This window comes from Ranitomeya variabilis, chromosome 6 (genome assembly GCF_051348905.1).
Source record: "Ranitomeya variabilis isolate aRanVar5 chromosome 6, aRanVar5.hap1, whole genome shotgun sequence".
Lineage (NCBI taxonomy): Eukaryota > Metazoa > Chordata > Amphibia > Anura > Dendrobatidae > Ranitomeya > Ranitomeya variabilis.
This window is the reverse complement of record NC_135237.1, coordinates 343714114-343739102: the sequence shown is the minus strand read 5'-3', so window position 1 is coordinate 343739102 and position 24989 is coordinate 343714114. Positions and strand designations below refer to the sequence as shown.

The window sequence follows — 24989 nt, the reverse complement described above, 5'->3', positions numbered from 1 at the left end:
AGTTTCAAGTAAGAAAAACAAGAGCCTGAGGTAAAAAGAAGCAAGTATGGCTGCGGGGGGATTGCACAGACATTCCTTTGTCCCCCACTCAGCCTCAGCAAAGTATTTTTCTCTGTTACTTGGGGCTCCCCATCAGGTCACAAACAAGAGCCTGAGGTAAAAAGAAGCAAGTATGGCTGTGGGGGGAATTGCACAGACATTCCTTTGTCCCCCACTCAGCCTCAGCAAAGTATTTTTCTCTGTTACTTGGGGCTCTCCATCAGGTCACAGGAAGCCATTTTGTCAGCACATAAGAATGCGAGCTGCCGTGTGTGCTGAGCGCAGGCCTGTGCTATGGAGCTATGCCCTGATATAGAAATCTCCTCACATCACCGCGACGTGCGGGAACTGTGCGCACACAGGGGAAGAGCAGAGCCCGCCGTCTGCAAGCCCCGCCCACACCAATCAGAGGCGCGTATGCTAATGACACGTACACTCTGCGAGTGCGACCCCAACAGCGCTCTCAGATAGCGGCGAGCGTCCGGTGTTAGCAGTCGTGTCCTCTCACAGGATCCAGCGGACATTGCTGCGCTTCACCAATGTGGACTTCTTAACTCCGGAGACGAGGAAGGCTGCAAGCATGAAGTACAAGGTGAGGCAGCTGCGCGCTTCTGACCTGTGCTCTGCGTGTATAAGGCTCCGTATGGCAGGCTGGTGCTCCTCCGCTGTGGAGGCTTCCCAGTCTGAGGGGCGCACTGACTGTGTAATGACAGAGGTTAACCCCTGACTGTGCTGCTGCTCCAGGCTACTGACACAACCCGCAGGAATTCTGCCACTAAGTAGACAGCATGATCCCTGGTGTCAGCCTGCTTAGGATGGGAACTTGCTTTGTATTCTTCTCTAGGGGTTGGAAGAAGTTGGGGTAGCATTGTAATAGTTTGGGTGTGCAGCTTTCTTGCCACCATTTTTTATTATTTTTTTATTTTTTTTTCAGGTTGCATGAAAATAACTTACCTGTCAGAACTACAGTGTGTAACCTCAGTCCAGGCTCACACAAGTGTACCAAAAATTGTCAGTTCCAACTAGAAACCTCAGATTTTATTTTTGTATATTTTTTTTTGCTGACAATAACACACAAGACCTTAGTTTCCTATGTTAAGGCATGATAATGTAGCCGTTAAAAAAAAAAAAAAAAATTAAATATATATATAGATAGATAGATAGATAGAGATATATTCTCTCGCTCTCATCCAAGTTCAATTTGTTTTGGTTTTTTACAAACCGTTCTTGGACCAAAAAAAAAAAACCCCGTTGTGGGAACCAGCCCTTAGTCTGTGGGCTCCGACAAAAAAAAAACAAGACCCAGATAGTATACAGAGGAAAATCTTCTTTTTCTGTGTTCAAACCTTTGTCTGTCTGAACCTTACTAGTGATGAGTGAATGTGCTGGAGTAAGGTGTTATCCGAGCATGCTCAGGTGCCAACTGAGTGTCTTTGGCATGCACCGCTGTTCAACAGCCGCAATACACGCAGGGATTGCCTGAACAATTGCAAGACATGTAGGTGTGGGGCCTTTAACATTTTTCGAACACACAGAGGACACTCGGTTAGCACCCGACCCGAGCATGCTTGGGTATCACCTTATCACAGCATGTTCTCTCATTACTAAACCTTACCTTAGCTCCCATTGATTTTAACAAACGAGTTTGATCTGTGAATCCGTTTAAGTGCTCGTTTCCATTTGCGAGAAACACGTCCGTGTCTCGCATGTGAAAACCAAGCTCTGGCGCCGGCACTTGAGAGTGGAGCGTGCGGCCGCATAGCAACACATGGAGCTGCACGCTCCGCTCCAAAGTGCCGGCGCCAGAGCTTGGTTTTCACATGTGAGACACGGACGTGTTTCTTGCAAATGGAAACGAGCCCTAAAAATGAACATGTGAACAGCCCCATAGATTACAATGGGTGTGTGTAACACGTACATGAAAGCTGGACATCTGAATGAGGCTTTACGCTGCTTTCACACATCAGTTTTTTGCCATCAGTCACAATCTGTCAAATGTCGAAAAAACGGATCCATCTCAGATTGTGAAAAACTGATGATCGGACTAGCTGATCCAGCTAATTGGATCCTAAAAAAATCGGACCATGCTCAGTTAAAAAAAAAAAACAAAAAACTGAATCCGTCACCAGATTGTCATTTGACGGATCTGGCGCCATAGGCTTCCATTCTAGCAAAGACAGACGGCAACGGATCCGTCGCTGTCCGTTTTTTCGACAGACACAAAAACCGTTGCTATGTCTGTTTTCTCCGGCCACCGGTAAAACAATTTTCAATGGATCCGGCAAAAAACAGATGAAACATGAGGCCATCTGTCGCAATTCATCGCTAATACAAGTCTATGTGAAAATAAAAAAAACTGATTCGACGGCAACTTTTGTCTGATCCGTTTTTTTTTTCAAATTTCGCTGGATTGTGACTTGACGGCAAAAAACTGATATGTGAAAGCAGCCTTACAGGATAGGTGCTAGTTATAAAGATTTGTTTGTGTGGTAAGACATGTGAATATTGCACAACTTTTTTTTAGAGGCTACAAATCCTTCATTGTGTGTAATGGCTTCATTTATGGCACACTTTCTTATGAAATCATTCAGCACCTGTCACCTCCAGAAGTTTCTATCTACCTGCAGTTCTGGGGTTAATCTGCCAGTAGCATTTCAATAATGGCCAGCCTTCTTACCACTGACACTGCCAATTACTGGTAGAAAATGAACTTCTTTCCTCCCAGCAGCCTTCGGCTTTAGTCATGGAGGCGCGTTCGGATCAGCAGCAGTCACTGCTCGGCTGTAATCACACCCTGGAACATTGCACAGCTGTGCTGCAGAATTATCAGTGTTCCGGGGCATTCTTCCAGCTGCTGCTTACAGTTTGGTGAGCGATGGCTGTAGCTTCTCCATATACGCTCCCAGGAGGATGCAAGTTAATTTTCTCCCAGTACCTGCACTTTCAGCCAGAAAACACTGTAACACTAGTCACTTGCAGATTTACTTTATATCTGCAAGTAAATGGCTTTTCTGAGTTGACTGGTTTTATTTATGACCAAAGTCAGGAAGGACTACAAGGCAACTGAGTGACGTGAAGTCTGACAGGTTTCATGACCGAGAAACTTCTGCAGCTTGTCTAACTTTTTTTTAGTATTGCTGCTTTGAAGCAAGTAATTCACAGACTGGTCACGAGCAAATTGCAGTCAGTGATTTATGGTAAAGTTGTTTCAGACTAAAAATGTAGCTGGTTCTGATTTTAGACTCACATCATCTGATACATGCTGCAACATAGTAACTGACCATCATTGAATGCGATGTCACAATATCACATTGTGATACCCTTGTCATACTACTAAAGTCACATTGTAACCCTGGCCTACATGAGCATATATACGAAGCAATGACTGCATTATTGTCTCCCATTTGTTTAAATGGTTTGTGAAGTAATTGTCATATGGTCAATATTGGGTTTAAATGGACCTGTTGCCAATGTTTGTGCCAGTAAACAATTTTATTTGCTTATATAGCGCTAATAATTTTCAAAGCGCTTTACTGACATTTTCATCACTGTTCCCATTGGAGCTCACACTCTAAATTGCCTATCTTTGGAGTGTGGGAGGAAACTCGCACTAACATGGGGAGAACATGCAAACTCCTTGCAGATGTTGTCCTTGGTGGGACTTGAACCCAGGACCGCAGAATAGCAAGGCTCAGCTTTCCAGGCACTTCAGTAGTAGGCAGGTTCCACACCTCTCTGTTCTGCGGTCTGAATACAGACCAGCCACAGTTTCCCTGTCATACATGATGAGGCTGTTGAGTTCAGTTTGGAAGATTCACAGCCAGTCCGAGAATCTGAAATCTAATACGACTACTAGGCAGTTAGTTTTGGCCAGTGGACCTGAGATGATCAGGCCTTGTAGTCCGATAAGAGCACAGTTTGTGTTTCATGGACGTGTTAAACCAGCTTTTTGTCGGTAAGGCTACGTTCACATTTGCGTTGTGCGCCGCAGCGTCGTCGCCGCAACAAAACGCATGCGTCGTGCGGCCCTATCTTTAACATTGGGGCCGCATGGCGCCGCATGTACATGCGTTGTCATGCGTTTTGGTGCGTCGTACGCCGCATGCGGCGTTATGGCGCACCTGTCAGGGCGCAGCAAACGCAACATGTTGCATTTTTTGTGCGGCGCAGACTTTTTAAAAAACGCATGCGTCGTGTTTGCGTCGCTTTTGCGTCGTCGATGCGCCTTTTTTACCATTGATTTGTATTGACAACGCAGACGACGCAAGTACTTGCGTCGTGGTGCGTTGTACGACGCATGCGTTTTCTAATAAAAATGCCAAACATCGTCTAGACTTTGGGGGGGCGCATGCGGCGCAAAACGCTGCGTTTTTTGTTCAAAACGCAACTGCGTTTTTGTTTGCGTTGCGGCGCCGACGCTGCGGCGCACAACGCAAATGTGAACGTAGCCTAAGAGTTTATATGTTCTCAAGATGCGTCCAGTTGGAGTATGTGCATTGTGTTGAAGCCGATGTCCATATGCTTGCTTTATGCACCCTCAACCTATGGACTTATCTTGGTGTGTAGTAGACCATATATTACTCAATGCTAAAAAGGCTGCTTTGGACATGGACATGTTTGAACTGCTAAACTCCAGCTGCATAATGAAATGCTAGTGGCCCCAAGCCAGAAAGTTAACACTAGTTTGACAGATCAATCAACAGATTTTGCTGATTTTATATAGCACCGAAGTACTGACTGCAAAGTACATCAGTATTCGCTTGTCTTCATGAGCACTCAAATGATCCATTATTTTATTTATTTATTTTTTAGCGTGGAGTAATGTGTTTTATAGTATGAATGTAACTTGTTGTGTACTAGAGATGTCATATTATGATGATGCATGCAAAGCTACTGATCCACTTACATATAAAAAGGCGAAGGGTCGGCATTTACAAGCTGCCACTGTGAGGGATTTCTTGTTTCAGCATGTCTATGTCCTTACTTCATATACAGGTCCTTCTCAAAAAATTAGCATATAGTGTTAAATTTCATTATTTACCATAATGTAATGATTACAATTAAACTTTCATATACTATAGATTCATTATCCACCAACTGAAATTTGTCAGGTCTTTTATTGTTTTAATACTGATGATTTTGGCATACAACTCCTGATAACCCAAAAAACCTGTCTCAATAAATTAGCATATTTCACCCGTCCAATCAAATAAAAGTGTTTTTTAATACCAAACAAAAAAACCATCAAATAATAATGTTCAGTTATGCACTCAATACTTGGTCGGGAATCCTTTGGCAGAAATGACTGCTTCAATGCGGCGTGGCATGGAGGCAATCAGCCTGTGACACTGCTGAGATGTTATGGAGGCCCAGGATGCTTCAATAGCGGCCTTAAGCTCATCCAGAGTGTTGGGTCTTGCGTCTCTCAACTTTCTCTTCACAATATCCCACAGATTCTCTATGGGGTTCAGGTCAGGAGAGTTGGCAGGCCAATTGAGCACAGTAATACCATGGTCAGTAAACCATTTACCAGTGGTTTTGGCACTGTGAGCAGGTGCCAGGTCGTGCTGAAAAATGAAATCTTCCTCTCCATAAAGCATTTCAGCCGATGGAAGCATGAAGTGCTCCAAAATCTCCTGATAGCTAGCTGCATTGACCCTGCCCTTGATGAAACACAGTGGACCAACACCAGCAGCTGACATGGCACCCCACACCATCACTGACTGTGGGTACTTGACACTGGACTTCAGGCATTTTGGCATTTCCTTCTCCCCAGTCTTCCTCCAGACTCTGGCACCTTGATTTCCGAATGACATGCAAAATTTGCTTTCATCAGAAAAAAGTACTTGGGACCACTTGGCAACAGTCCAGTGCTGCTTCTCTGTAGCCCAGGTCAGGCGCTTCTGCCGCTGTTTATGGTTCAAAAGTGGCTTTACCTGGGGAATGCGGCACCTGTAGCCCATTTCCTGCACACGCCTGTGCACGGTGGCTCTGGATGTTTCCACACCAGACTCAGTCCACTGCTTCCTCAGGTTCCGGTCACCTCTTCTCGTTGTACAGCGTTTTCTGCCACATTGTTTCCTTCCAACAGACTTACCATTGAGGTGCCTTGATACAGCACTCTGGGAACAGCCTATTTGTTGAGAAATTTCTTTCTGGGTCTTACCCTCTTGCTTGAGGGTGTCAATGATGGCCTTCTTGACATCTGTCAGGTCGCTAGTCTTACCCATGATGGGGGTTTTGAGTAATGAACCAGGCAGGGAGTTTTTAAAAGCCTCAGGTATCTTTTGCATGTGTTTAGAGTTAATTAGTTGATTCAGAAGATTAGGGTAATAGGTCGTTTAGAGGACCTTTTCTTGATATGCTAATTTATTGAGACAGGTTTTTCCCTTCCCCCATGACGGCACACCTGAGAGAGGGGATCCGCCCAGTCAGGACAGGAACCCTACTGAAAATAAAAGGGCGGTACCTCTCCCTCGCTTCAGTTGGGTTTCCTGTCCTGACAGGGACCCTTGTGCTGAACACGGCGGTTCGACTTACCCAGGTCCCGTCCCGGCGTGGAAGAACAGGCAGCGCCTGTGCGTCGGAGGTTCGGGTCCTGGAGGCGCCGTCCGCAGGTCCCCCCGGGTCACTGCGTCCGTGCGGGCGTTGTGCAGCATGGTTGGAGGACCGGGTTCCTTCCATGGCTGCCACGCCGCCCACCCCTCTCTGCCGGCGCGGCGGCCGCTTCCGGGTCGCTCTTCTGACGTCGCACGTCAGGCCCGCTGTGAATGGGCGTGCCCGTGTGACGTCGGAGGCAGGCGCCAGATCCAAGATGGCGGCGCCCATGAAGAAAACGCCGTCCGGTGAATGAAGACTCCGGCGGCATGGCAGAGAGGGGGAGGGATCACTATTGGGCACCGGAGAGGCGGGGAGTGCAGTGGTCGCCCCATAAAAGGGTGCTGGACCACAGAAGACGCGCTCATGTCCAAAAACTTCGCCATGGAGGTAGGACAACAAGAGCAGCTGCAGCAGTCTTCTTCACAGCAGCAGCAGCCGGAGCTCTCACCAGATGCCTTGCCGAGCCACCAACATACCAGGAGCAGCCGCTCAAGTGGTAAAAACAGTGGTCGTTCCGTCCGGCAAGATTCGTCAACGTCCAGGAGGGACGCTTCACGTGCATCTGTCCAGCCTCAAAAATCGGTACCCTTGATTGTCGGCGGTGGTGAGTGATCTACGTGAATGTATCCCTTATGGTAACAGGGTCCATTTTTCTGTTTTGATCACTAGGGGTCCAGGAAAGCTACCGGTAAAACAAAGAACCGAGAGTGTGCCCTTTGTAAAAACCCGCTCGCAGTGCAGTATCGGAAGGATCTCTGTGCTGACTGCATAAATAAGACTATTCAAGAAGAAACCCCTAATTTCACCACTAGCCTTAAAGCCATAATACAGGCGGAAATAAAAGACTCCTTAAAATTGGCCCTTAGCGAACCAAGAGGGGGAAGCCGTAGGGCGTCTACAGAGTCGGATACCTCTCAGAGACAAGGGAGTCATAAAACATCCCGATCTCCCTCTACTTCCCCAGCCTCGGTCCACTCTTCAGATTCCTCCTCGGACAGTGATTCAGGAGGTCGTCCGTGCCTTCCCACGGAGGACGTGGACAAATTAGTCAAAGCAGTTAGATCTGCAATGGGCCTTAAAGAGGAGAAGACACCTAGGTCACTAGAGGATGTCATGTTTGGTGGCTTAGAAGAGAGGAGGAAACGCACGTTTCCAGTTAATGCAAAAATAAAAGCATTAATTGAGAAAGAGTGGAAAAGACCTGAAAAAATGGGTTCTTTGCCCTCTTCATCCAAAAGGAGATATCCCTTTGAAAATAAAGACTCTGAACCTTGGGAAAAGATCCCCAAAATTGACGGAGCGGTAGCCAAATGCTTAAAAAAATCGTCCCTTCCATTAGAAGACTCGGGTGTTCTTAAAGACCCGCTTGACAAAAAAGCAGATGGTTTTCTCAGACATATCTGGGAAGCCTCAGCGGGGGGCCTGAAGCCAGCAATCGCTGGAACTTGTACGGCCCGCGCTCTGATGGTCTGGCTACAGCAGATAGAGGATCAGCTAAGGGACAAGGTACCCAGATCCGACATCCTTGCCAATATATCCTTGGTGCAAGGGGCAGCAGCCTTTTTAGCAGACTCTTCTGCGGATTCCGCAAGACTAACGGCCAGAGCAGCGAGCTTGTCTAATGCGGCAAGAAGAGCCCTCTGGCTCAAAGGTTGTCCGGGGGATTTACCATCTAAACACAAGCTGTGCTCCATCCCATGTGATGGCCAACTCCTCTTTGGGAAAAAACTTGAAGAAATCCTGGAACATGCAGGAGATAAAAAGAAAGGCTTTCCCAATATCCCTAAAGAGTCCAAAAAACCCTTTTTTCGGAGGAGAAGATTTAATAGAGGTCGCCCCCCAGGAGAAAGAAAAAACTGGGACTTTAGGGATAAGAGAGGCTCAGGCTACATGTTCAAAGGGCCCTCTACATCGGCAAAGAAATCCCCCCAATGACATTACGCCAGAAGTGGGAGGAAGACTCTCCCTCTTCTTTCCGGCCTGGGTAAACATCTCCCCCAGTACCTGGGTCATAAATATAATCAGAGACGGCCTCAAAATAAAATTCACCTGTCCACCCAGACGAAACTTTATTATAACTCCCCGAAGAAAGTCCCAGCAGGAACAATCTGCCCTAGAAGCCGAAGTCCTGGGACTTATCCACAAAAAGGTTCTTCTGGAGGTTCCGGTTCAGGAGGAGGGAGACGGGTTTTACTCCCCCCTCTTCTTAATCCAAAAACCGGATGGTTCTTGGAGAACTATTATAAACTTAAAAAAACTCAACCAATCCATAGAGAACTACTCTTTCAAGATGGAGTCTATAAATACGACCATAAAACTCCTTTTCCAACACTGCTTCATGGCAGTAATAGACTTGAAAGATGCGTATTATCATATACCAATGCATCCGGAATATCAGAAATACTTGAGAGTAGCTCTCTATGTCCAGAACCAGATGAAACATTATCAATACACAGCCCTTCCGTTCGGTCTGTCTACAGCTCCCAGGGTGTTCACCAAGGTGATGGTGGAAGTAATGTCATACCTCCGGTCCCGGGATGTAGTCATTGTCCCATATCTGGATGATTTCCTGGTAATAGGAAGATCAGAGTCCCACTGCACTCATCAAGTATCAGTGGTAACATCAACTCTAAGGGAGCTGGGTTGGATAATAAATATCCCCAAGTCCAGACTGCTGCCAGTAAAATTACAGTCCTTCCTGGGGTTAATACTGGACTCCGAACGTCAGCTCTGCCTTCTTCCAGAAAACAAGGTAGACAAAATAATAAATCTGACCGGTACAGCAATACGCCAGCCGACAATGACTCTGAGAAAGGCAATGTCCCTTCTAGGCTCGTTAACATCGTGTATTCCGGCAGTAGAATGGGCACAATTCCACCTAAGACAACTACAGTGGGAAGTTCTCTCAGCCCAAAGACTGCTAAAAGGGCATTTAGAAGGAAATCTATGTCTCTCCCTGGGCGTAAGGGATTCCCTAGTTTGGTGGACTGTGAGAAACCACCTGACAATGGGGGTCCGGTGGCAAAATCCGGTCATAGACATTATCACGACCGACGCAAGCGGTACAGGTTGGGGGGCTCACCTGAGGTCTCACTCTGTACAAGGGACCTGGTCCATACGAGAAAAGAACTATGGATCAAACGAAAAAGAGCTGTGGGCAGTGGAGAAATCCCTAAGACATTTTCTTCCTTTACTCCGGGGTCGCCATACTCGAATCCTGACGGACAATCGAGCAGTGGTGGCGTATGTCAATCATCAGGGGGGAACGAGGTCCAAAGGCCTCATGCAGGCATCAAACATACTCTTTCAACTAGCAGAACAACACCTGTCATCTCTGTCGGCATTGCACATCAAAGGCACAGAAAACACTCAAGCGGACTTCCTGAGTCGCAGAGGCTTAAGGCAGGGGGAATGGTCATTAAACCCCCAGATATTTCAACAAATAGTCCAAGCCTGGGGCACACCAGAGATAGACTTGTTCGCCAACTCCCACAACAGAAAAGTCAGGAGGTTCTGCTCCTTGAATCCGAGAGAACATCCCTTCGCAGTAGATGCCCTACTGATACCTTGGAAGTTTTCTCTGGCCTACGCATTCCCCCCGATAGTGATGATTCCAGCTGTGATCCGGAAGATCAGAGAGGATCAAGCGAATATCATCTTCATAGCTCCTTTTTGGCCAAGGAGACCTTGGTTCTCCCTTCTAAGGCAGATGTCGGTAACAGACCCATGGATCCTGCCAGAGGTTCCGGACCTGCTAACCCAGGGCCCAGTGACCCACTCTCAGGTGAAGGGCTTCCATCTCGCAGCCTGGAATTTGAGAGGGCGTTACTATGTCGCCAAGGATTCTCTCCAGGGTTAGTCTCCACCCTGTTGAAAAGCAGAAAACCCATAACCTCTAGAATCTATGGTAGGACATGGAAAAAATTTCTCGACTTCCTGGGGGAACCATTGGGGGAGGTGGCTCCAATAGGTCCTATCCTAGAGTTTCTGCAAGCAGGATTACATCTTGGGTTAGCAACCAGCACCCTTAAAGTTCAGGTTTCTGCCTTGGGGGCCCTATATAATTGTAATCTTGCCTCAAATAAATGGGTCTCACGATTCATAAAATCTTGTAGTAGATCTCGGCCAGTTATTATCCCAAAAATCCCTCCTTGGGATCTAAATTTGGTCTTAGAAGCCCTGACTAAACAGCCCTTTGAGCCTTTGCAGGAGTTATCACCTAAGTTACTTACCCTTAAAACAGTTTTACTAGTAGCCTTAACATCGGCACGTAGGGTAAGTGATTTACAGGCCCTGTCAATATGCCCTCCTTATACTCAGGTTTTTGATGACAGGATTGTTCTAAGACCAGACCCGGCTTATCTCCCCAAGGTGGTTCAAAAGTTCCATAGGAGTCAGGAGATTACTTTACCATCTTTCTGTAGTAATCCTAAAAATCCAGGGGAACAAAGGTTCCACATGTTAGATGTGAGAAGATCTATGTTACAATACATGTCTGTGACTAATCAGTGGAGGAAAGACCAAACCCTATTCGTAGCCTTTCAGGGTAGCAAAAGAGGGTGCGGGGTAGCTAAAAGTACCATTGCTAGATGGATCAGGGAGGCCATTAGTTTATCCTATTCTGCAAGTGGCACTCCGGTTCCTGACGGCATCAAGGCTCACTCCACCAGAGCCGTGGCTACCTCCTGGGCAGAGAAAGCTGAGGTATCAATTGACCAAATTTGCAAGGCCGCTACCTGGTCCTCACCCTCAACTTTTTTCAAACACTACCGGCTAGACCTTTCCTCCTCTGCTGACCTAACCTTTGGTAGAAGGGTGCTCCAAGCGGTGGTCCCTCCCTAAGGTTTCATTCTACAAAATTCTCTCAGGTGTGCCGTCATGGGGGAAGGGAAAACACCAAGGTTACTTACGGGTAGCCGGTTTTTCCGGAGCCCATGACGGCACCCGTATATTCCCCCCCTTTTTTTCACCCTTTCGGTGTGCACTATTGTTTTGGGTGTGTTTAGTTAATATAATGTGGTGTTGGATTGCCATGTATACTAACCAGGGGGGCCTCTCATGCTCTGAAAACCAACTGAAGCGAGGGAGAGGTACCGCCCTTTTATTTTCAGTAGGGTTCCTGTCCTGACTGGGCGGATCCCCTCTCTCAGGTGTGCCGTCATGGGCTCCGGAAAAACCGGCTACCCGTAAGTAACCTTGGTGTTTTTGGGTTATCAGGAGTTGTATGCCAAAATCATCAGTATTAAAACAATAAAAGACCTGACAAATTTCAGTTGGTGGATAATGAATCTATAATATATGAAAGTTTAATTGTAATCATTACATTATGGTAAATAATGAAATTTAACACTATATGCTAATTTTTTGAGAAGGACCTGTACATGACTTTTGTCTAGTGTAAGGCCCAGAACAAGCTCTTCGTGATTGCTTCTTGACATGTTATCTGTACTGAAATAAGACAGCTCAACAAGGCCCAGCAACACAATGTGCTACTTATTCTTAAGGGTGCACTGAAATCTTCTTGTGGCAGCATTGATTGCTACTCCTATTCATCTAGCTGGGGGGCTTCTTATTTGTACCCATAATATGGATTTTGTTTCAGACTGATTAGAATTATCACTTTCCCATACAAATTTTAGGCTTCGTGCCCACGATCACCAATAGTAGGGTTTTGGACTTGGTGTTTTTGCGCTGCGTTCTACATTACAAGCACCGTGGATGGGGATTTATAGAAAACCAATGCCCACTGTGCTTCTTAAGGGTATGTGCACACGTTGCAGATTTGGCTGTGGATCCGCAGCAGTTTTCCATGCGTTGTACATTACCATGTAAACCTATGGAAAACCAAATCCGCAGTGCACATGCTGCGGAAAATACCGTGTGGAAACGCTGTGGTTTATTTTCAGCAGCATGTCAATTCTTTGTGCAGATTCTGCAACGTTTTACACCTGTTCCATAGTTGGAATCCGCAGGTGTAAAAGCGCAGGTAAAATCCGTAGGTAAAACGCAGGGCGTTTTAACGGCGGATTCTGTAGAATCCGCAATGGAATCCGCAACTTGTGCACATAGCCTAAGGGTATGTTCACACGTTGCGGTTTTTGCTGCAGATCCACAGCGGATTTGACGCTGCGGATCCGCAGCAGTTTTCCATGCGGTGTACAGTACAATGTTAACCTATGGAAAACAAAATCCGCAGTACACATGCTGCGGAAAATTCCGCGCGGAAACGCTGCGGATTAAAAGAAGGAGCATGTCACTTCTTTGTGCGGATTCCGCAGCGGTTTTCAACCAGCACCAATAGGAAAGTGCAGTTGAAAACCCGCAGAGGAATCCGCAGAAGAAACCGCGTGAAAATCCGCAGTGAAAACCGCAGTGGTTTTGCACTGCGGATTTTCCAAATCCACTGCGGAAAAATCCGCAGCAGAATCCGCAACGTGTGCACATACCCTTACACTGTGTAAACTGACCTGCAGTGCCGGTTTACGAGCCACAGCATGTTAATTTATGTAGCGGAGACACTTGTCTCTGTATACTTTCCCTGAAAACTGTCTTTAGAACTATGCGGATTTATCGCATCTAAAGACACGTACATAATGTACAACTCAGCTTTTTGGACTGACCATGGGCATGTAGCCTTATTGGCACTACTAGCTGGATGCCAAACTATATACTGTAATTTTGTCAGGTTTATTTTTTATGTGATCCATGAGCAGATGTGTATTCTTTTTGGTGTTCCTTCACTAAGAAGATATAATAAGATATTATTTCTGTGCAGGTACAGGAATGTATCGGTCACATCCATGGGTGCCTAGCTTGGTTAATATTGACTTGAGGATATTATTCGGCAAAGCATGCAGACAGTTTAACAAAAAATATTTCCAGTAACATTCTGTTATACAAAAGTTGTCTGAGATTTTGTCTGTAACTTAATTTACAATTAAATCTTATTGCTGTTGCCTCGACAAGTATAATAAAGTTGAGGGCAACATAAAATTTAATAAACTATACTGACCTCGTTAAATAATGCTGCAGGTACTTTACAGTACCCTGTCCCAATTGCTGCCAATCACAATAAGTTATGGAGATTCCACAGAATTCCGAAAAGATGCTGTCCATGATGCAAGTCTCCAGAAACGGAATGAATTTAAGTTCCCCCATTCAAAGAACTGAAATTTGTGGTTGTTGACTTGCTGGAGTCCCTACAGAGGTGATTTAAAAAAACAAAAGGGAAACCTAATATTCCCAACTCTGTGGATTAGTGTAATGCCTCCAGCTCTGTTAATTTTATGGAAAGAGTGTGGAAAGACAGATGGTGTTTCAGTATCTTCTCTTACCGCACACCTTGTGGTCTGTCTAAGTGCTATTACTTTATCAAATGGTTACCTAAACTTTGTGATTAAAATGTGCATTACGATAAACTTCACCTTACAGCTTCTTTCAAGCATGCCAGAAGCAGCATCTGCAGCTTTGCTTCGCAGGAAAAAATGAATTCGGCGTTATTGAACTATTAGCATTCGAAATCTAGCTGGATCGTATCCTGATTAATAAATTGTATACGTACAATTATCACAAATCTCATACTATTAGACCTCTTCCAGACACTTTTCTCATATGTAAAAACAGGAGCATTGCTCACCAATGTCCTGGATCTCATTTGTAGTCCACAAAAAAACAGGATATGGAGCAGCTCCATAGATCATAATGGGTAGGAGTTCTATGCATGGAAAATACAAAACATATACGGTACATGACTTTGATGTCTGCATCAGACCTTAGTTGACCATCTTGCTACCTAGAGCAGAAGCGTGGAACCTTCGGCCCATCTGCCATTTACAACCCACAAAGTCCTTTCCTCTGGCGCAACAGACAGATTCTCAGGGACCGGAGTGATTGGGCCCTTTAATTACTCCTTGCAGCGCAAGCGCGTTCACTAATGAAGCGCTGCGGTGCATGCAATAAGGCATTACGTCCCCACGCTGGCCAGTGTTAGAGTAAGGACCTACTTTGTGGGCGGAGTCAGTGCACTCTGCACTACCGTTCCACCAGCGAAGAGCGCAGTGACAGCCCTAGCCTCCTTCTGTGAGGTGTATTTCCCCCCCATGGCCCTCTTGTGAGCTTTATGCCTTCTCGTCTTTTCAAAATTCATCGCAGAGAGTTGCCTGCTTTCCTGACCGATGCAAATCTGGAAAATTAGTTGCGAGTAGCAACATTGATACCACCTAACATTTAATTAATTCACACCTAATGGAACTGCTTATCTTTGGTGTGTATTAAATGTTTATATAGAAGGATAAATGCCTACAGTAGATCATTTTCTGCAGCCTCCGAATGATGGTATAAATATTCAAATGGCAAGTGGCAGAAGAAAGTTCCCAACCCGTGACCTAGAGCATGTGCAGCAGTGAGCAAACTTCTTCCTAAAGTCATAGCTGAACTATTAGATATTTACTGCAATTAGCCATTCAGTTAGTCCGGGGCGATCTGCACTGTTCTTGCTGCAGACATGCGACATGGCTGAATTAGACACCTCTTCATGTCCTGCATTCTATTTGCTTGGGTTTCCCAATCTCTATTGAAAAATGTTTAGAATTGAGTCCTCAGTGGTTGATACCTTTTTAATGGCTAACTGAAAAGATAGTAACAAATTGCAACTTTTGAGACTAAACAGGTCTACTGGCTAACACAGTACAAAAATCTATATCTTTCCTGTTCCAGTCTCTAATGGTAATATTAGCTGCAAATGAGCATTTTCTTAAGTCAGGCCATTTAACTTCAAATGAGTTTTGCCCTGCGAATTGCAGCTACTTACAAACTTTACTATCAAATACTCATTTCTGTAGCAACATGGGAACTATTTCTGGAGAGAGTCACAGGAATAGCAATAGAGGGACAGTAATTACCTAGGCAACACAATACTCCACATATTTTGCTAAGTACAGAGAAAAGGGGAACAGAATGTTCTTTGTAGGCTTCGAATTGCTTACCCCTCGCATTCCTGATCCCTGTGGTTATTAAATGTCTGGTAACTTTTGCAAATAGAGCTGTGAATAAACTCTAAAGAACATCCTTTAGACAAACTAACTTCTAATGAAAACCATGACATGGCTTTCCATTTCTGGCACGCCTAATACCGAAATAGATGTTTAATTCTAATGTATTCTAGAGATGATGTTATGGGAACTATGACTGCAATCCTTCTGAGAAAAAGGCTTTGCAGGGTTGGGATTTTTAAAGGTTGTAGATTCATATATTAGACTTATGTTTTATATAGACAATGTCCTGTATTCGAGTTCACCAAGTCGTGTTCCCCCCCCCCCCTTTTTTTTTGCCAGAATTCTTCAGCAACAAAGTTGCACTTAAAAAATTGGTGTTTTTTTTTTGTCTTTTTATACACAAGAGTGGCTGGAGCTGGGATGGGATGTGGCAAACTTATACCAGAAATGTTACTCCAGCAACTCCAGATTTCTGGCAGAGGCATCTGCCAATTCTAGGATGCAGCTGATTCATTAAGTGGCGCACGCCTCTTATTGATTTAGTCGCGGCTTACTCCCGCGGTCTCTTTATGAAGACTAGCGTGCAAAACGCCAGTCTAGAAGAATTGGACCCATAGATCCAATCAGTTTGCTTTGAGAGGAAGGAACTGGTCCTCCTCATGCATGCAGCAATCAAACTGAAACACTTTTTACTAAAGTGTCATATTCTTTGCATGTCTAGTGGTTCCATTCCTACCATATGTAATGGAGAAGTAAGCAAGTCGTACCTTAAATTTAGAAGGCCTGCAATAAAGTCTTTTGTCCTGAAGTCACTGGAAGCCACAAAACACTAAGATTGGGCTATATTAACATATACAGAAAATAACCTAGTCTCTTCTTTAATTCTATGCAGAGAAATCAAGCCAACAGTGAATGGCGGGAAACTTCATGGTACTAACCACTGTCCAGGCATGTAGAGGGTCAACAGTAGGCTTATTCCTGATGTTACCCTTTCTGATTAGAGCGGTTGTCTGACTGATGGCTTGAGTGAAGCAGGTGTGGGTTCTTTTTCATCTTAATAGCAACTTGCTTTATTAATTAATGAGATGTTCCCACTCCAGTTCTAGTAGCCTTTGGCATCATCACCTTTTACTTTAAGTACATAACACACCTTGGCAGTGCCTGGAGTAATAAACCTACGATTTCACACACGCCAACGAGTAGATGTTTGTGTTTTTACTTGGTGTGGCTCGCTTTAGTCACAGTGAGATCATTTCACGATGTCATAATGCTGTGTTTCTTGCTTTTCTAAACTAGTACTGCCATGGATTTGAGGAGCTTTTAAGTGTACATTTACAAATATTTTTATTAACCTGTCAAATCTTGTCATAATTTATGTTTTATGATGGTGTCAGGTTAGGCCCCAAGGGTAGTTCCTCCTGTACTAGTTCATGAATGTGTGTATATATAATTTTTTTTTTTAACTTTAACTCATGGTTTATTATTCTGACATGTGAATGCGTATTTCTCATGAGAGGCTTTTTATAAGTTATATATTGTGAGTGAAATAACCACCTGCTACTTTTATGGACCATGCATGCTTAAGGCAGACAAAATTGCTGTTTTTGACCACAACAAATGATTGTTGGTGGTTTTAGTAAAACAGACAATAGTTTCAACCGATTAACAATCGTTATAATTCAAAACACCCACTGGGCACGTTGCATTGTTTTGGCTGGTGATAGACAGTAGCTGGATCTATGTCTGAATAAATCTATAAAGGCCGTTAGGATGTTTGTCAGTAGTAAAAGAAAAACAATCATTTGACCGATGACCCATTGCCGTCTTGTGTATGAACGCCATTAGGAGCACTAGATAAACTGTTAGGCTGTGTGCACACGTTGCAGATCTTGCCGTGGATCCGCAGCAGATTTGACGCTGCAGATCTGCAGCAGTTTTCCATGCGTTGTACAGTACAATGTAAAAGTATGGAAAACAAAATCTGCAGTACACGTGCTGTGGAAAATACCGCTCAAACGCTGCGTTGTATTTTCTACAGCATGTCAATTCTTTGTGTGGATTCTGCAGCATTTTACACCTGCTCCATAATAGGAATCCTCAGGTGTAAAACCGTACAAAAAATGCGGTAATTCTGGGACATATCTGCTGAAAATCTGCAGTAATGCTGCATTCTGACAAGGTGGCTCTTTTAATTATTGGTGCTGTAACTGCAGAAATAATCCTTTTTGTAATTTGTCCTAAATACCTTTCTTCAGTCCTGGAGGCAGGCCTTTCCCCCCCCTGCTGCAGACGCCACACAGCCGTCACTAAAGGTACCTTCACATTAAGCGACGCTGCAGCGATAGCGACAACGATGCCGATCGCTGCAGCGTCGCTGTTTGATTGCTGGAGAGCTGTCACACAGACAGCTCTCCAGCGACCAACGATGCTGAGGTCCCCGGGTAACCAGGGTAAACATCGGGTTACTAAGCGCAGGGCCGCGCTTAGTAACCCGATGTTTACCCTGGTTACCAGCGTAAAATGTAAAAAAACCAAACAGTACATACTTACATTCGCGTCCCCCGGCGTCCGCTTCCTGCACTGACTGAGCGCCGGCCCTAACAGCAGAGCGGTGACGTCACCGCTGTGCTGTGCTTTCACTTTCACTTTACGACGCTCAGTCAGTGTGGGAAGCGGACGCCGGGGGACGCGAATGTAAGTATGTACTGTTTGTTTTTTTTTTTTACATTTTACGCTGGTAACCAGGGTAAACATCGGGTTACTAAGCGCGGCCCTGCGCTTAGTAACCCGATGTTTACCCTGGTTACCAGTGTAAAACATTGCTGGCATCGTTGCTTTTGGTGTCAAACACGACGATACACGCCGGTCTGACGACCAAATAAAGTTCTGAACTTTGTTCAACGACCAGCGATATCACAGCAGGATCCTGATCGCTGCTGCGTGTCAAACTAAACGATATCGCTAGCCAGGACGCTGCAACGTCACGGATCGCTAGCGATATTGTTTAGTGTGAAGGTACCTTAAGTCTTCTTGGCGCCGGGCGCCACCTCCTCAGCGCTGTTTTGAAATCAGCCGGCGCCTGCGCTCTTTTGTCATGCCTTGGGCAGGCGCAGTGAGCGCTGCCTGTCCTCATATGCAGTCTAGCTGACTGTGCCTGTGCAGCCGCCCTGCCGGTGAATCCCAGCCCCGCAGTGTCTTCTGATTTATTCACACTGTGGGGCTGGGATTCACAGCGGAAAAAAAAATGCTGTGCTGATGGTGTGGAAAAATCTGCACGGAAAACGCAGCAGATTCAAAAAAGGAGCATGTCAATTCTTTGCGCAGATCTGCTGCGTTTCTGCACCCATTCCATAATAGAAATCTGCAAGGGTAAAAAAAGGAAGAAATCTGCAATGTGTGCACATACCAAAAAAAGGCGCAGATTCTGACCTGCGTTTTCTGCCAAGAAATGCAGAATCTGCACAGAAAATTCCACAGACAAATCTGCAACGTGTGCACATAGCCACATACAGTTCACAAGCGATAACTGATCAGTTTTGCAATTAATCTACAGCTCACAGATGTTGACAGTCTTCTCTGTCCAGCAATTTTATTTCTTCGATCTTTACTACTTGGGGTCAAAATGAGTGACATGCAGTACTTTTAATTGGGTGTCACTTCATTGTGTATGTATGAAAAATCTATATTGACACACCCATCATTTACCTGACATGGGACGTGACCATTTGCAGCTATACTTGTTACAGGGAACCGGGAATGATGGTTATGATTCTTCAAGGTGATTTAGATATAGCACCTTCCTTTCTCATGAGTGAATTATTAACAAAGTTTTATTGTTGTACTTCTAAAATATCAAGTACAATGCACTGGACGTTGAACTAGCTTAATGGGCTGTACAAACATCCTTCACTTTAGTATCTGAATAGCATTGCTCATTGAGTCATATGTTCAAGACACTAAAGTTTCCACATAAAGTCAAAATGTATTTCACTCACTTGGGTTACTGTTGAAAAGCAGTCCTATACACATCAGACTATCAAAAAAGAAGAAAAAATGTACTTTTGCTTTTCATTCTATAGTTTGCAGGAATTATATAAATGCTAATTATTCCCAACAGCTGATAAATCTGTCATCATTTTTAGAGTGTGTGTGTATATATTAATGTGAGGGTTTTTTCCCCCTCTAATCCATGCTGAGTGCAGCAGTTTGGATGTCCAATTCTACCCCGATGCCTCCACCCTATGCCAGCTATTGCACTGGTTGCCAATCTGCTGCAGAATACAATATAAAACGTAACACTTAAGGTACCTATACACTGAGCGACTTAACAACGAGAACGACAACGATCTGTGACGTTGCAGCGTCCTGGATAGCGATCTCGTTGTGTTTGACACGCAGCAGCGATCCGGATCCCGCTGCGATATCGTTGGTCGTAGCTGAAAGTTCAGAACTTTATTTGGTCGTTAGATCGGCGTGAATCGTCGTGTTTGACAGCAAAAGCAACAATGCCAGCAATGATTTACATGGAGCTAACGACCTGTGACGACCTGTAAGAACGATAAGTGAGTAGCCCTTACGTCACAGGATCGCTCCTGCATCGTTCTGGAGCTGCTGTTTGTCATCTCTACAGCGACCTAAACAGCGACGCTCCAGCGATCGGCTCGTCGTCTATATCGCTGCAGCGTCGCTGAGTGTGACGGTACCTTTACCCACAAAGCCCTCCAAAGTTTTGCACTGCCCTTTATCTCCTCCCTCATCAGTCTACCACCCTACCTGTGTGCTTCATTTTGCTAATGACATAGGACTAAAGGTACCTTCACACGAAACGACTTTGTAACGATATCGCTAGCGATCCGTGACGTTGCAGCGTCCTGGCTAGCGATATCGTTTAGTTTGACACGCAGCAGCGATCAGGATCCTGCTGTGATGTCGCTGGTCGCTGAATAAAGTTCAGAACTTTATTTGGTCGTCCGATCGCCGTGTATCGTTGTGTTTGACAGCAAAAGCAACGATACCAGCGATATTTTACACTGGTAACCAGGGTAAACAACGGGTTACTAAGCGCAGGGCCGTGCTTAGTAACCCGATGTTTACCCTGGTTACCAGCGTAAACGTAAAAAAAACCAAACAGTACATACTCACCATCTGATGTCCGTCAGGTCCCCCGCCGTCTGCTTCCCACACTGACTGCCGCAAAGTGAAAGTACAGCACAGCGGTGACGTCACCGCTGTGCTCTGCTCTCACTGTACGGCGGCACTCAGTCAGAGCAGGAAGCAGACGGCAAGGGACCTGACGGACATCAGATGGTGAGTATGTACTGTTTGTTTTTTTTTACTTTTACGATGGTAACCAGGGTAAACATCGGGTTACTAAGCGCGGCCCTGCGCTTAGTAACCCGATGTTTACCCTGGTTACCCGGGGACCTCGGCATCGTTGGTCGCTGGAGAGCGGTCTGTGACAGCTCTGAAGCGATCAAAGAGACGCTGCAGCGATAGGCATCGTTGTCGCTATCGCTGCAGCGTCGTTTCGTGTGAAGGTACCTTAAAGGTACCTTCACACTGAACAACTTAACAAAGATATCGCTAGCGATCCATGACGTTGCAGCGTCCTGGATAGCGATATCATTGTGTTTGACACGCAGCAGCGATCAGGATCCTGCTGTGACATCGTTGGTCGGAGCTAGAAGGCCAGCACCTTATTTCGTCGCTGGATCTCCCGCAGACATCACTGAATCGGTGTGTGTGACACCGATTCAGCGATGTCTCCACTGGTAACCAGGGTAAGCATCGGGTTACTAAGCGCAGGGCCGCGCATAGTAACCCGATATTTACCCTGGTTACCAGTGTAAATGTAAAAAAAAAAAACAAACACTACATACTTACATTCCGATGTCTGTCGCGTCCCCCGGCGTTCTGCTTCCCTGCACTGTCAGCGCCGGCCGGCCGTAAAGCAAAGCACAGCGGTGACGTCACCGCTCTGCTTTAGGGCCGGCGCTTACTGTGCAGGGAAGCAGAACGCCGGGGAACGCGGCAGACACCGGGATGTAAGTATGTAGTGTTTGGGTTTTTTTACATTTACACTGGTAACCAGGGTAAACATCGGGTTACTAAGCGCGGCCCTGCGCTTAGTAACCCGATGGTTACCCGGGGACTTCGGCATCGTTGGTCGCTGGAGAGCTGTCTGTGTGACAGCTCTCCAGCGACCACACAGCGACGCTGCAGCGATCGGCATTGTTGTCTAGATCGCTGCAGCGTCGCTAAATGTGACGGTACCTTAACATCTTCAATAATCCCAACCTCCCTCCCATCTCCAAGACTTCTCTCCTGCTGTGCAAGTTCTCTGGAATGTTCCCCTTACAATGTGCACTGATAGTGCGCTTATTTACCAACCCATGACACTTCTCATCAGAGCCAGCTACACAGCGCACTGTCATGTTGCATTGAATGTAATATCGCACAGTGACAACAGAGCTCGTACTGAGCAAACCTCAGAAATTGACAACGAACAGGGACTAGCCCAGCCCCTAATAGAAATGCACTGACTGTTTCCGGGGGAGTAAGGAGGCAGCAGTGATCACCCCCTTTTATGTCTCATTTGAGTATCCCAGCATGCACTCAGGATTTTCAAATGAAATGTCATAAACTGGTAGTAGGTAAAAATAATAAAATGGAGCAGATTAGTATATATTGTATATTAGAAAGTGATTTAGTTTATTACATTAAATACAGTTAGGATTAAAATCCTTAGTAGTTTTGGGCCACAGTTTTAAACTTTCATAAAGGATTATAAAGCCATTTTGGGTCTGTTTCTGTCATGGTGTCCATAAAATTATCTAACAAGAAATTGCATCGCATACTGCACTGGTTCATGCAGTGAAATTCAACAAATCTTTGATGGAGACTCCTGATTGAGACTAACTCAGAAGTGATCAAAGCCTAAAGGTACCGTCACACTTAGCGACGCTGCAGCGATATAGACAACGAGCCGATCGCTGCAGCGTCGCTGTTTAGGTCGCTGTAGAGATGTCAAACACAGCAGCTCCACAACGATGCAGAAGCGATCCTGTGACGTAACGGTGACATTGCTTATCGTTCTCACAGGTCGTTAGCTCCATGTAAAACATTGCTGGCATCGTTGCTTTTGCTGTCAAACACGACGATACACGCCGACCTGACGACGAAATAAAGTTCTGGACTTCTAGCTCCGACCAGCGATATCACAGCGGGATCCAGATCGCTGCTGCGTGTCAAACACAACGAGATCGCTAACCAGGACGCTGCAACGTCACGGATCGTCGTCGTTCTCGTTGTAAAGTTGCTGAGTGTGAAGGTACTGTACCTTTAGTGTGCTTTTACTTTGCGCTTTTCTGCACGTTTGTGGCTCCCATCGGGGCTTGCGACCGAACCAAAACACCCCCCCCACCCCACCCCCGCAAAACTGGATATGGACGTATGCACCGACTGGGTCATAGACTATAATGGTGCTAACGTGCTCTCTGATGTGCATAATTTACGGGTGTATATGCCTACTGGAGGCGGACACCCAGATGCAGTCTACTACGTCTGAGTGTCTGCCTCCAGTAGGCGTATATGCCCGAAAATGATGCATGTCATAGCGCACTTTCACTCTGCCGACATCATTTTAGTCTATGGCCCTGTATGCGTATACATCCAAATCCCGTTTTGTGAGGGTTCAGATGCAAGCCCCGACGGGAGCCAAAAACTTGTACTAAACGCAATGTAAAAGCACCCTTGGGGTATGTGTCCATGGGGCGTAATGTCAGCGGATAACCCGCTCCGGCCAAAGCCCTGCCCCCTTTTGTACGCAAGGTGATTCCTCTTGTGTTCATTGAACACATGCGGAATCACCGCATCATATACATAGACTGTTATTTATCTTGCGGAGACGGAACGTCTCTGCAAGATAGACATGCTGCGGCCTATAAAGACGTGCCGCATGTCCGGTTACACAGGTCTGCCGCCTGCGTGTTTGTACGCATAGTGGAGATGGAATTTCATAAAATCCCCCTCCACTACTCTGTAACCTCTGGACGCTTCGGCTGTACGCAGCATCCAATCCGCAGCAAAAACTGAAGCAATACACCCCATGGAAACATGCCCTTAGAAGAATGATTTTTAATATGACTTGTCTAGGTTGCTGCTATTAGAACTTGTTTGCTGCGTGTTCTCTCCTTTCGTTAAAGACACCCTTGGAAAGTAGTGAAACTTTTTTTTTCCTGCTACCCCTGCCAAAAAAATGGTATTTCATCCTCTGGCTGTAATTGTAGTAATAATGAAATGAATGGACTGATACATTTGAACATACCCATAATGCATTTGCTTACGTCAGTCGTATTCATTGGTTGGCATTTTTTCCACTGTTATCATTTGATCGGGCTGAGTAGGTTCTGTATATAGTCTTATAATGCAATATTAAAGAAACTATCAAAAGACTAGGGAAAGATTACTCCTGCATTTTTTTTATTTTTTTTTAATCTTTCCCTTACTTGTAGAAGTTGCTGAAACTCTGTTCTCTAGTAAGTATTATGACATTCCTAAGGATCACATTGTTTCTATTAGTGAAGGATTTATGAAATATCTTGCTCTCATTACAAGAAAGTGTGAAATCACACCTTAATAATGAAAGGAAGACTTTTTGATTTCTGGTTCTTTAATGGGTTTTTTTTTTTTAATGAAGGCTTATAAAACCCTAAAATACCTTGCAAGTGAGTCAAGAGCATCATGTTGTTGTAGTTTCTATTTCTTAAATGCCCCCCATACACATTAAACGAACATCGGCTGAACCTGCCAATAGCCTAATATTTATGGGGGTCTCCCAACCCTCAACATATGTGAGTTTTCTTTTAAAAAGAGGTGATGGGAGAGATAACAGAGCTTCCCAACAATCCCCTGAACCATCTTTTGGTCAATAACTGTCCATTGTGTACGGGGGGGGGGGGGGGGGGTCTTAGGCTTTAGGTTAAGGCCCCGTCTCACATAGCGAGATCGCTAGCGAGATCCCTGCTGAGTCACAAGTTTTGTGACGCAACAGCGACCTCCGTAGCGATCTCGCTATGTTTGACACGTACCAGCGACCCGGCCCCTGCTGTGAGATCGCTGGTCGTGTCGGAATGGCCTGGACCTTTTTTTGGTCGTTGAGGTCCCGCTGACATCGCTGAATCGGTGTGTGTGACACGGATTCAGCGATGTCTTAACTGGTAACCAGGGTAAACATCGGGTTACTAAGCGCAGGGCCGCGCTTAGTAACCCGATGTTTACCCTGGTTACCATCGTAAATGTAAAAAAAACCAAACAGTACATACTCACATAATGGTGTCCGTCAGGTCCCTTGCCGTC

At 45.4% G+C, this 24989-nt stretch overlaps 1 protein-coding gene across 2 annotated transcripts in view; it reads left to right on the top strand.

The window, feature by feature from the left end:
- The first annotated feature begins 320 nt into the window (after positions 1–320).
- NEDD9 (neural precursor cell expressed, developmentally down-regulated 9) overlaps positions 321–24989 on the top strand; it is a 51882-nt gene continuing 27213 nt past the window's right edge. Inside the window, exon 1 of one of the 2 annotated variants that reach the window (XM_077269888.1) lies at positions 321–631. In XM_077269888.1, coding sequence (XP_077126003.1) covers positions 620–631 — 12 coding nt within the window. In that variant the 5' untranslated portion in view covers positions 321–619. The remainder of the gene's footprint in view (positions 632–24989) is intronic. The other variant, XM_077269890.1, reaches the window with a different exon arrangement.